The sequence below is a fragment of the Lethenteron reissneri genome, chromosome 32 (assembly GCF_015708825.2).
Source record: "Lethenteron reissneri isolate LAM-NWPU_2019-01 chromosome 32, ASM1570882v1, whole genome shotgun sequence".
Classification (NCBI taxonomy): domain Eukaryota; kingdom Metazoa; phylum Chordata; class Hyperoartia; order Petromyzontiformes; family Petromyzontidae; genus Lethenteron; species Lethenteron reissneri.
In genome coordinates, this window is record NC_083810.1 from 557321 (window position 1) to 570353 (window position 13033).

The 13033-nt window shown below is 45.9% G+C and overlaps 1 protein-coding gene across 4 annotated transcripts; it reads left to right on the top strand.

Moving 5' to 3' along the window:
• The first annotated feature begins 64 nt into the window (after positions 1 to 64).
• MEDAG (mesenteric estrogen dependent adipogenesis) lies at positions 65 to 8563 on the top strand. Of its 4 annotated transcripts, none has more exons than XM_061563679.1 (6): positions 65 to 188; positions 1296 to 1708; positions 3445 to 3557; positions 4453 to 4565; positions 5583 to 5895; positions 6344 to 8563. In XM_061563679.1, the coding sequence occupies exons 2-6, from the start codon at positions 1329 to 1331 to the stop codon at positions 6430 to 6432; spliced, it is 1008 nt and encodes a 335-aa protein (XP_061419663.1). In that variant the 5' UTR covers positions 65 to 188; positions 1296 to 1328; the 3' UTR covers positions 6433 to 8563. The 4 variants fall into 4 exon arrangements, with proteins under 4 accessions (XP_061419663.1, XP_061419664.1, XP_061419666.1 ...); XM_061563680.1 differs by having other exon boundaries at positions 88 to 216; XM_061563682.1 differs by having other exon boundaries at positions 101 to 188; positions 1299 to 1708.
• Positions 8564 to 13033: the final 4470 nt, after the last annotated feature.

Below are 13033 nucleotides of genomic sequence, written 5' to 3' on the forward strand. Positions count from 1 at the left end.
GGGGGGAAGGGAGGGGGAGGGGGGAAGGGAGGGGGGAGGGGGGAAGGGAGGGGGGAAGGGAGGGGGGAGGGCTCCCGGCTCGGAGAGGGCGAGGCGGAAGCGCACCTGTGCTGCGTCGAGGCGCAAAGTAAAAAGGTCGTGGGCCAGGAAGGAGACGCTCAGAGCCTCAAGAGACCCCGAGCCGCGAGGTAGGACGAGCAAGGAGCCGTACCCGTGGTAGGAACCCAGCGGCGATCGCGTCACGCCACAGTTGTCGTCACCCGGGTTTGACCCGGACCGGTGGCCATCGGCGTTTGTGTTGGGCCGCGAGAGCTTCGTGCCGTGAGGCAGGTGATGGAACCTGCGTGGCCGTGTTAGTCGGCAGTTGCGAAGTCCCAACATCGCTCTGGTGAGGTTGGATAGACCTGCCCCCACCCCCCCAACGCGGAGGCAATGCGCCGAGTCGAGCTCTCCAACAAGCGGCTGTTTACCCTACACGAAAATCACTGCTGATGAGACCCAGTTTAGTTGAACACGCCGTTTAAATGGCTGCTGGGAACCATTTACCCGGAAGGTCAAGAGATGGTGGTTGCTTTGGGACGTTCCTTTGGATAGTGGGGAGCGGTGGCGTAGTGGTTAGCGCGGCGGCGCTACGAACCTGGCGACCCGAGTTCGATTCCCGGTCACGGCCAACGCCGGTGACGATTATCTGAACCGGTCCGATGGCATCCCCTAGGTAGACTCAGTCTCAAATGAGTCCCTAGTGCAGTGTGTAAACATCGCCACTGGGGAATCAAAGGCGGCCGGGCGTGGCGTTGGCCACCTACCCCCTCGTGTGCCGTGCCGGCCTTCATAGGTGCTCGCTAACGGCACTTGGCCAAAACGTATGTTAAGGTATACACGGAGGCTCTGTGTCTTGTCTATGGATAGGCTCGCCTACGCAAGACTCAGTCCCGCCATAGTAACGTAGAATTTCCACCTGTGGTTCAAGGCTGTAGTTGTCTTTGTGTATTCGGCTGTTGCGTAGTTTCTAGTGTTATGATATTGGTAATATTAATGGTGGTAATATTGTTGGTGTTGTGATTGTGGTAATGTGGGAGGTGTTGTGATAGTGTTAATGGAGGTAATGTTGATGGCATTGCTGAGGTGCCAGGTAATGGTTTCAGTGTCCATAAGAATCATAAGCATTGTGCATCATCACCACTTGTTTTTCCATTGCACACGGACATTCTCATTCTCCCCGTGTCCTCGACAGAATCGCATCCACAGCACAAGCAGACCCAGGCTCGGTTCATAACTTGGCCCTTCTTTTTCAGTAGCAGCAGCAGGACCACAGCTCCATTCCCAACATGATGAAGCGAACGAGCATGCAGCTGCCCGAGAGGAAGAGGTTCTCGTTGGACAAGCGCTGGACGCGGAGCCAATCGGAGGACCTGTCGGGCAGCGTCTCCTCGGGCGTCCCCATTGTGCTGCGGCTCCCGCGCGAGTACCGCAGCTTCTCGGTGCTGTCCAGCAGCTCGGCCGTGCTGCCCACCAACTCGACATGCAACTGCCAGGTGGGCATCCTGCCCCTGCGTAACTTCCTCGCGCTCATGGCCGACGACTTCAAGGAGGGGCCCGACCGGGTGTTGACGGTCAACTCGGAAGGTCCCGGCGGCTTCATGCTCATCAGCGGCGGGGACTTCAGCATGGACGGCCAGCACCATACACTCGTCAACTACCTGCCCAGGTGAGCAGGAGCCGCCACTTCCCGACAACCTCCCCGCAGCAAAGCCGTCGTACACGTCACGCATATGGGCCAACAGGGTGGGCAGCCAGCTGTTATATCGTTTCGCCGTGTAGTGTATAACAATAGTCATGATTTGTTCTTGATGAGAATTCCCCTCCGTTACTCCAGGGCATCTCGGAGCGCTTTACACGCGATAACCGCATCTGGTCTCGAACGTTTGAAAGTTCACACCAAGTGTCAGTTGGCCCTGTGTGCACAAGGTGACTCGGCACAGGCCTGCAATTGGGCATTAATCTCCCAATAGGGGGTGATGATTGCTTTAATCCCGATTGAATAGTTTGCAAGTAACTTTATAATTTGGCAGATTTGGACTGTAACACCAGCACAGAGTGGTCTACTCCCTGTGTGTGTATGCATGTTGTATGTAAGGGTGCCATGGTGGCGAGATGTTAACTACCTCACCTGGTAAACGGGAGGGCGTGGGTTCAATCCCGACCCTGATGCCTGTATATTTGGAGATTGCATGTTCTCACTGTGATCGTGTGAATTTTCTCTGGGTCTGGCTTTCCCCTCCATTTAGAATCATACGTTTGGAGTATTAGGCTGCTTTAAATGTCAATATGTTAAGCCACTTAGTGGAGCTATCATGTGTGGCCAGGTCACTTCTGAAAAGGAGCTATATAGCTCAGTGAGTCTTACCTTGTAAAATAAAAATAATAGTTGTATGTATGTTGACCTTCGTTCGCACCGTACCTAGCCAACCGTGCTAATCGGAGGTGTATGCTATCTATGTGTATATAACGTGTGGTTCCTAAGGCTAAAACGTATTGCAAAGTGTCGGTACACATGTTTAGTGTTCTGAGAAGTGCCGGCACTGTATATAGAAATATTGTTTAGAATTTAAATATATAGTGTAAATATTATTTTAAATGAAAGGCCATTCCTCAATTTGTGTTCAAATGGTAACAACATCTTTACAGAAAATACGTTTATTGTTATTATTGTTACACTTTATTTACCCAGGAAAGTCCTAACCAAAGAGTCGGGTTGGCTGAGTTATAGCAGTTACACAATTAGTGGATGGGCTGAATAAAGAAACGCATGTCACCTCAATAAAACCTCTCCCAAATGCATGTAACACTTTTTGCTGTCTTTTCTTGGATTTTCTGTTTGCACATAGTCACTTTAAGATGTTTTCTTGTTCATGTTTTTGTTTTTTGTTTGTTGCGATTGCACCCGATTCAAGAGCCGAATGGCTCACAGGGCTATACCTAATACATGAAACTTGAAAAACTTGAAACTTGAGTAATTGGCTGTGTAGGGTGGGGGAGGGTATACAGTGCACATTTTTACATACAACCTTATACAAATAAACTATTAAATGAATCATAATATTGATTGTGAAAGCCAACGTATAATAAACACATACAATATAGCTGATATTGGCCAAAACATTCCAATGCTGAACATTTTACCTGCAAATGCCTCAATTGGGATCACACACAGCCACAACATTGCCGCTCTTCTGAAGACCTGGCAGGAAAAAATAACGTCTTGAGACTTGGTGAGACTTTCCTGGGTAAACACGCGTAGTAGTAATAATGATTAATACAAATATAAATGAACGTTATGAAGATTCGTCTGATTTTTTTTTACACCACTTACAAAATGCTAAACAAGTCGGGTGGATCGTCCCGCGCACACGCTACATTGCCTGCGTGTCGTGCGTCCTGCAGAAAGTACGTGACTCGCTCGCTCCCGGAGTACACGCAGTACCGCGAGGCCATCACCAGCAAACCCCTCGCGTTCTTCATCACCGTGAAGGCCGTGCGTCACGGCACACCTGAAGGTGAGCGGTGCTGTGCGTGTGAACAGTCGGGGAGTGGCGGCGTAGCGAGCGGTTCACACAGTACTGCGCTATGAACCCGGCGACCCGAGTTCGATTCCCTCTCACGGCCCAACACCAGTGACGATTATCTGAACCGGTCCTGGGCCTCCCCTAGGTCGACTCGGCTTTAAATGAGAACTTGGTGCAATGTGTAAACATCGCCACTGGGGAGACAAAGGCGGCCAGGCGTGCTGCTGACCACCCACCCTTTCTTCTACTCTTCCGATCTTCACAGGTGCTCGCTAACAGCACTTTCCCAAAAAGTCTGTTAAGGCTTTGTGGATAAGCTAAATCACAGATCAGTAGAGTTGTCATAATATGCATGTTTTCTTATATTTCCTGCTTATGTGAGCATTCAGGCAGCGTTCATATCCTGTTTACAACCCTGAGCCATTGGTGTAAATTCCACATTCCTATAGCAAGGGCAATTAAAACCATAAGACAACCACTTTTGACTTCCCCATGAAGTGGGAATCATTTTATTGACTCTGACGGGATGATGAGTCCTCCCCCCAACCAGGGGTTGAATTGAACCTAGCAATTATGTTCGTTCCACTTGTAAACACTCATGAATCGGTTTTAAAACTTCTTCATCGAGGACTGCAGACCTTGGGGAAAGTGTTAGTGCCGGCTCACTGTATTGCTGCCTTCCCACTTGTCTGTGATTCCTTCAGCGAATGCGAGACACAATTTTCACGACCGACGCTGTGTACAATGACATATGGGCGTCGTCTGGGGGAGAATGTGACGACGCACCTTCGCAGGTGTTCGGCACGAGTCTCGAAACATTCGTGCTGCCCTGTGCTGTGAAAGAAAATGTGTTTACACGTGGAGTTTGTGTCCCGCGCCTTTTCAGATCAGGACTTTGCCGTGCTGCTCAACACACGGCACCCTAATATACGCCACCAGCTGATCAAAGCCATGGACAATGCCATCGCGTCCATCTCTGGAGAGAGCTATGTGTTCGAGGTAAGCCGCCTCCTGCTCTGTTTTGTATATGACGTAGCTTACGTCCAACTCGGACTCGTATTACATCGGAAAGAGTCCTTGCCTATACACGCTTGGCAGTTCACCAGCATTGGTTCAAGCAAGCCGGACTGCTGATGAGACACTGCATGTCTAAACCAGTCCTTGCCTATAAACATTGCAGTCCATTTGTGTTTGCATACAAGAAGCAGGCAATTCAGTTATACAACACGACATTATATCTGTATTATGGTTCTGTATTGCAATTTAAGTATTGACTTTAGACTTTTCAACTTATTGGATGGCAGGGTAGGTAGTGCAGTGGTAACACTCGTGCCTCACAGCAGGAAGAACCTGGGTTTGATTCCTGATTCGGGCACCTTTATCTGTGTTCTCCACCTGTCCGGTGTGGGTTTCCTCCGGATTCTCCGGGTTCTCCCCACAGCTGCAACCACACACAGCACACTATGCAATTGATGTTGACCAAACATCCAAATGCCACAGGACCCTCTGGAATATTTTGACTCGTTGTGGCTTTCCTGGGAAAAAAAGTATCATGATATTTATGAAGGAAATGTGTGTGTATTTACTACTATAATGAGCCAAGAGTGTCTGTGTGTCCCGCGCGTGACGTCACTCTACATCGGCCAGCCCCCCCCATTAATAATATTTAGAGGGTGACGTCACTCCACATGGGGGGGGGGGGTGAGGCGCCTCCTCCCCCCTCCTCGGCGTCAACTTACAACCCTCACTACAAAGGCAGAACCCTCACGTCATGCGATTTCCATAACCCTATTGAGACATAGAAGTAAAAAAGACGTCATGATGAACGAGGGATTATAACCTTTAAATGAAATAGGTCTGTGTCACCGCGGCTTAACAAATTTCACACGAATTGATGCAATTAATTTCACGTTGCGGTCTGCTTTTCGCTTGCAAGTTTCAGATTTACTGAAATACACCCGTCCTTGGACGGACAAAAGGCTCGTATATATATGTTTTTCTATTCTTGGTCAACAGGTCAGCCTGGAGAAAATTGTCAAAGATTTCTTCAGTTCCAAGGAGGGCTATGCCAAGGACATTCCGCTCCCCGGCCTCCGCTTCACCTTGCAATACGAGACGGACGCACTCTTTGACATTGCTTACTGGTTGGGCTACAGCAAGCGGGAATTGGTGATGAAGGTGACGCCTGCCTACCTGACCTGCAGCAGTGAGGAGAAACGCACCAGGGTGAAGCAGCTGCTGGAGAAGATGAAGGAGGAGCTCGTGCGCCCGGGCAGCTCGGGCAGCTTGGACAGCGACAGCGGAATGCCCAGGCAGCCCCAGAAGCAAGGTCAGGCGGCGCTGCTTCTGCTTTAACGATGCTTCCATGTACATATATATTTATGTTTACATGATCGTGGTGTATATCTAGAGAAAGCGAAATTTTCTACTCACCTTGTTACTTAAATATTCTCAAACAATGACGCGAGCGATTGTGGCGTTTTGAGTCCCCGAATAGTTCTGCATCAAAGTAGGATGTGTATCTTAGCAGAGAGGGTCCTAGCTTATTAACATCTGCCAGTTAGCCAGCATTGTTTTAAGCAAGCCCGACTCATCAGCAGAGTTTGGCTCGCTTGAATCAATGCTGGCAAATCACTGCCATCGGTGCAGCTCAGTGCTCTGACTTTGGCCACCTACCAATGAGATAGTCTTGATAGACTGAGCTGAACAAATGCTTTTCTTCATTCAATGTTGATTTGTATAAAATGTGTTGAGCGCAATTCCTATTTGTCTTACAGACTCCATCCTGGAGGAAGATGAGGGTGGGGAAGATGTGTTTGTGTCATCGTCCCCACGTGCAAGCCTCGTGTCCAGTGGGAATAACTGACCACCCCAGCCGCTCTGTCCCACACTGCAATCCGAGACGGCTTGGTCTCAAACGTGCCGTCACTAGCCAAAGAACGACTGCACAGATCTCGCTGGAAATCATCTTGTCAAATACTACATTGAGCATTAAGCTTTCTGAGTAAGTGGTAATGAACAAATCCTTTTCGGCGACCTGGGCAGCAGGGTGGCGCAGTGTTAACACTCATTCCCCACAGCAAGAACGGCCTATGTTTGATTCCTAATTCGGGCGGCGCCCCTCTGTGTGGGGTTTGTATTCTGTCCTGCTCTGCGTGGGGTTTCTTCAGGTTCTCTGAGGAACAGTAATAAATACAGTAGACTCTTGATTATCCACTTGCAGTTTATCCAATTTGCAGTTTAAGCTCGCACCTTAGATGTTGACGTAAATTAAGCCCAAGTGAATAATCTAAAAACATACATTGTTATTCTTGGAAATGTTTATTACAAGTCACGTGCTTAAACCGAACAAATATGTTGATCCAGTTAATGCAAAATCCACGTGATCGCCTCTACAGTACAACAGTTGCAGATCTTTACAACAGTGGGCAGAATTAGATGTTGATTGGCGTGGCTCTGTTATTCACTTCGTGGGCCGAGCACGCATATCGATCGGTCGGTTATTCTCTCAAATTTTTTGTTTTGCTCATTAACAAATTTTCTCAACTGAAACATAACTTATACCCCTACATTAGTGTTTTTTGGCATAGAGATCTGGGGACAATAGATGTTTTTGGATTATCCGCAATTTTGAATTATTATCCACGGCCGTCCTGCCCGTCACTAGCGTGGATAATCAAGAGTTTACTGTATACCGCATTGAACACATTGTAATACGAATTGGCTAAGAAAATTTTACCTTTAAAACCATTAATAGTATAATTAATTATAGAAAATTCAAATGGTACCGGGGTGATGATTGCACTTGCGTTTAAATGGACAAGTAGACGTGTTAAGTGCGCATATAGGGAGTTATGACAATCGATAAAGTCAACAAGCGCAAACCTCTAGACATCTACAGTGTCCATCTCCACAGACAAGAGCTGTGCGTGTCTGAGTATCAGTCGTGTAGGTTTGAAGTCGTGGTCACATCTGCCGGTGGTGATGTTGTGATGTAAGTTTTTAAAAAGAAAAATTAGTCTAATTTTATTCAGAGTGGGCTATTGGATACATATTCATCTCTCTAAAAGTACACTCGAATGAGTAGGTACTTAGAGTGGTGTCCATGTAATGAGACATCCTCTGAACCAAGTGTACATTTTATGTATGGGGTATCCCTCGATTTACGAAAGGGATGCGCTCTTCAATATTCGCACGTAAAACGAAATTTCATGAATCGGAATGGCTTTTCTCATTAATTTAATAGCTCGACTGCCAGCCTAAAAAATGACACCCATATCACTTTTCTCAATACAAAAATAATAAAGAACATAAATATGAAAACAATTGAATAATAATTAATTAAACACAAATAAATTACAGTTTTCAGGGAAATTCCAAAACGATCTGTTTGCATGTTGGAATGACTGGCAAGGCGATGTGGAGGCGTTACTGTTGCACTGCAAGGACACCGTGACGCTGTCGTGGATGGATGACGCCTGCCATAGTGAAATTTTGCCGCTTGCGGGAAAATCGATTTCGTCATTCAAAAAGTGTCCGTAATTTGTCAATTGTGTTAACGCGAATTTTCGCAAACCAAACGTTCTTAAATCGAGGGATACCGGTTTACAAAAACGACAATGTAAAGATCTCCAGAATAATTGTCTCAATCATGTTTTCTTGACATTTCCACAGTGGGTCAATGAGCCCAGACCAGATATTTCACTTTTGGGTGCTACCTGAGGTGGCGGAGCTTTTGCAGATTCCAATATCTTGATGTGGCCATTAGTACTGAATTTTGACAACCAATCAAAATGAGTGTGTTACAAAGTAATCCACTCTTATTGGCTATGTAAATAAATTGTAGTGACTTAAGCTTCACTACCTTAGGTGGTATTTCTGCTCTGGCCCGTGGACTACAAAAATAGGGATTTGTGCTGGCATGTGTGGTGGCTGGGTGTGTGGAATGTGAATATTTGAACGTATTCTCAGTACACCGGTGGTGGTGCGTGGTATAAGCTTCCCCCCCCCCGCAATTCGCAACCTCTGGTCAGGAAACCTTGCAGGTTGGTGCATAAAAATCGGTTCTCGTGATGTCGAAGCAGTCGGAAGGTGAACGTCATGAGCAGCTGAACACGAAGCTTCACAGTCTGTTGCCATTTCGCAGCACCCAGCCTGATGAAGATTGGCTGCTCGCTGTTCCAAAGGCAGATTTGACTCCTCGTGCCCTAGACTTGGTTGGACGGTTCCTCGATTCATTTTTGGAATAATTTCATGGAGGACGGTGGCATAAAAAAGATTACGACTCGTGGTGTCGCCACACGTTCGAATGGGAATGCAGCTGCTGAATCAAAGGTAACTTCAGATTGTGAGTCTGCTGCTCACTCGAGGGCAACAGGGACATTGTCAGACGGTTTTATGAGGACCCCGCTGTGTTATGCTGCACCGATGTACCGCCAATGCCTCCAAATGTTGTTGATTGGCTACATGAGGATTGATTGTAAATATTACTGGTAGGAACCACCTGGTTCCACCAGCCCACTGGGGATTATTGTGTCCGTCCGTCGTGCATCCAAAAATGGGAGTGGTTGGGTTGGGTGGAGAGGGGAGGGTGGGGATGGGCTGGGTGGGAAGGGGCTGGGTGGGGAGGGGCTGGGTGGGGAGGGTGGGTCTGGGTGGGGAGGGTATGGCTGGGTGGGGGGTGGGAGGGGTGGGGGGTGGGAGGGGTGGGGGCTGGGTGGGGAGGGGCTGGTCACCCCGTGGTGCCCTTATACAACTCAACGTTTAACCTACTCACGCCGGCTTGTGCCCGCCCTCACAGTCGGGCATATTTGCGGAATACACCACGCCGCCGTTGACCCTGGCCATTGACCGAGCAACCCAACGTTCCTACCAGCTCCCTCCGCAGGAATGTGTTTTGGAGATGTGTGCCATAGTAATGCAAACGTATTTAATTTTGATTTAAAGCTTTCGTGACTGCAGGGGTTCATATTCTTGGTTCTTTCGGTAAAGTCACGTAGAAGGGAAAGAATACAATTAAAATAAAACAATAAAAATTCTCACGACGCTTGCTTGTGTTGCAATCGAAACGTGATAATTTTTATGATGTTTTATTTGTAATTTTTTATTATTTCCCTTCCACGTGACTTTACCGAAAGAACAAAGAATACAAACGTATTGGTTATGCTGTATATGGGTGCTTTATATGGGTATGCTGTTTACGTATGCTTGTGAACGTGTTGTTTTCATACACCATAGTTTCCTACTTGGTGCTCCTATTATAGTTTGAACATTAATGTACAGTGTTCATGCTGTAGTTTATAACTGGAGTTATAAAAAAAGACCTATCAATATATGAGAGAATTATAATTATGTAGACCGAATTTTTATGGCATTTGAACATGCAATTTCACCTCGGTCTACTTTGTCTCCTGAAGACATCTCTGGTATGAGCGTCGTGCTTGACCTATTTTGTCATTTTAAAACAAGTAAACATTCGAAGGTTATCGTTTGTGAAAGCGCTGAGTTGGCAACCGCTGAGACCCCGGGTTCGAATCCAGGCAGCCAGCCGCATGCTATCAAAACCTGGTTTTCAAGCCGAGTGGCTTGAGGGTCTCGCGGCCCAGTCAGCAGTGACTGCAAAAATCCCCACCACGTCACACCTGCACTTAATTTTGTTCAAAGGAAAGTTCCCGTGTGAGTGGGGAAGTGCTGCCCTCTAGTTGTGTGTACAGGAGGTCACTTGGAGGGTCCTCGTAGCTCGCGTGTTGATGACATCTGCTTTTGTGGGCCCTTCTGTATATGCAAGGGCTGCACCGTGAGGCTTCAGAATGGGGACTTCATATCACAACATGATACCAATAGCACAATAAGGTCAGTTTTTAGAGCCAGTGAGGCTTTCGTGGGTAAACGGGTACGTTTAAAAGTAGTGGCTATGCTGCATATGTATTAATTTTTGATGATTTAATTTTACTGCGCTTTTGCCTTTACAAGTTTTTGTTCATAGTCAAATATAATAAACAAGGATTGTCTATCTGTAATTGTTTTGCCGTGATTATGAGGAATATGGCTGCATTGAATATGTTGGTTTTGGGACATATATATTTCAAGGGCTCAGGATATGAGGACAGGAATGTTTTTTTTGCACAACCCTGACGTTTGTAGAGAGGAACACATTGTACCCATGGCACAGTACGGGGAGTAGAGCCAACGTGTCACGTAGGGAGAAGGACGAAAGGGAAAGGAAGGATGCTGGAGCAGAAGTCCCCAAGACGGACAAAGAGGAGGGCACGGCGCAAGAGGAGCAGCAGCAGCAGGGAGAGAGATGAGGAGGGGGAGAAGGAATCAAGTTACTCCACTTCGCTCCCAGTGGAGCATAAGGCCGCAACAAGCCCACGCCATGCCGGACGGTTTTTAGCATTAGTTGGTCTTGAAAGAAGGGATGATAATAATACCTTCATTTTATATTGCGTCATTCATGCACATTGCATCCCATAACACTGTATATGTATTATGTATGAGGACCAAATCCTTTCTACAGCGACTATTGTACTAAGCAAATACTAATATGACTCCCAAGGACATTTTTCAATAAATAAACAGAACATGACCCATGGCAGGATGGTAAGTCATGGACTGCCCTGAAATGTTTTGTTACATAATTCTCGTATTACTTCTGTTTTCTTTCTTTGTTGATGTATTGGGTCTTAGTCACAGCTCTGAGAGCGCTTCCTGTGATTTAACCTGAACCCTTTGCACGACCGTCCAGTTTCTTTGATTTGGAATTGTCCAATTATGCCCTTAATATCCGTCTTGATATTCTTATTTTGCAACGTAATCCAGGTGTTTTATATCGTTCGTATTCACGTATAATTGGTTGAACTTCTTTTACGTGTTCAATACAATATTTTGTACTTATGTTAGGTAACATTGGGAAGCGTCTAGAGTTGCGATAGCCTTTATATGCGCTACTGTACTATACAGTGCCGAGAAAAAGTTTGTTAACCCCAATGATAATTGTGGAAATTCCATAGTTTTACCATAATAGCCTTCTTGAATCAAAACTGGTCTTTTCTTAAATAGCCAATAGGGTTTATATTTACCAATTCCATGTCTTTTGAAACAAAATGATGTATGAATTAAACATACAATAAATAAATCATACTCTTTGATTCTTTCGGTAAAGTCACGTAGGTAGAAAAATTAATTAATTGGATTCCTGCAGTCACGAAAGCTTCAAATCAAGATTAATAAGTAAACCTTGACTTAAAGCTTTCGTGACTGCGGGAATTAATATTCTTTGGGTCTTTCGGTAAAGTCACGTAGATAGGTTGAAAGAAAATAATAATAAAAACTACGACGTTTCGATCACAACACAAGCGATCCTCATCAGGAGGAAAAAAGAGTAAAGTTGCTGAGGCAGACTGTTTTAAAGGTTTAAAATGGGTGTAGCCCAAGGGTCGTAAACAAAGTGGGCGGGACTAGTGATGCTAATGTGAGATTAGCATGTTAATGTGAGAGATTAGCATGTTAATGTGAGAGATTAGCATGTTAATGTGAGAGATTAGCATGTTAATGTGAGAGATTAGCATGTTAATGTGAGAGATTAGCATGTTAATGTGAGAGATTAGCATGTTAATGTGAGAGATTAGGCATGTTAATGTGAGAGATTAGCATGTTAATGTGAGAGATTAGCATGTTAATGTGAGAGATTAGCATGTTAATGTGAGAGATTAGCATGTTAATGTGAGATTGCAGAGCTGCTGCAGCATTGGCGCACGAGGTGGCTGTGTTAGTGTGAGAAATGTAACTTGTTAATGTAAAATCAGAGCCGAAAATAACAACTAACATCGGAAGGTAGGGTGGAAACATCACTGGTTAATAACGTCCTTCCAATGATTGCTACGTTTGTACCCATCTTCTCGGTTGAAATTGTGTTTTTGTCTATAAATATGGATGGCTTATGAACGAATCTTTGTTGATAGCCAGTGGGTTTGCAAAGTATATTTGTCTTGGAGAAATCAATTTCGTGTGAGCCCACCGCATTAAAACAATGATCAGCTACGGCCGAGGTATTGGCCCTACCGTGTTTCAGATCTGCCTTGTGTTCACGAACACGGTCCGAGACCTGTCGCTTAGTTTCCCCAATGTAACGATTTCCGCAGACACAGCTTAGTTTGCAGACGACGGCATGTCAGGGCTCACATCCTTCACAGATGGGATCAGATCACGAATTTTACGCACTGTGTTGAATCGAACCTGATTTTGCGTTTGCTCATGATTTTGGAGATATTTTTGGTGACCCCTGCTATGTATGGCAAGGTGATGGTTTTGATTGGGTCCTCAGATGGTTCTTTCCCAACAGTTGGGGTGATAGCTTTACGAATTGTGTAGTCTGAATATCCATTCATCTTGAGAGCTTGGTTTACGTGTTCCAGTTCACTGGCTAGGTGATGATGGTCTGATATACATAGAGCTCTATGGTGTAG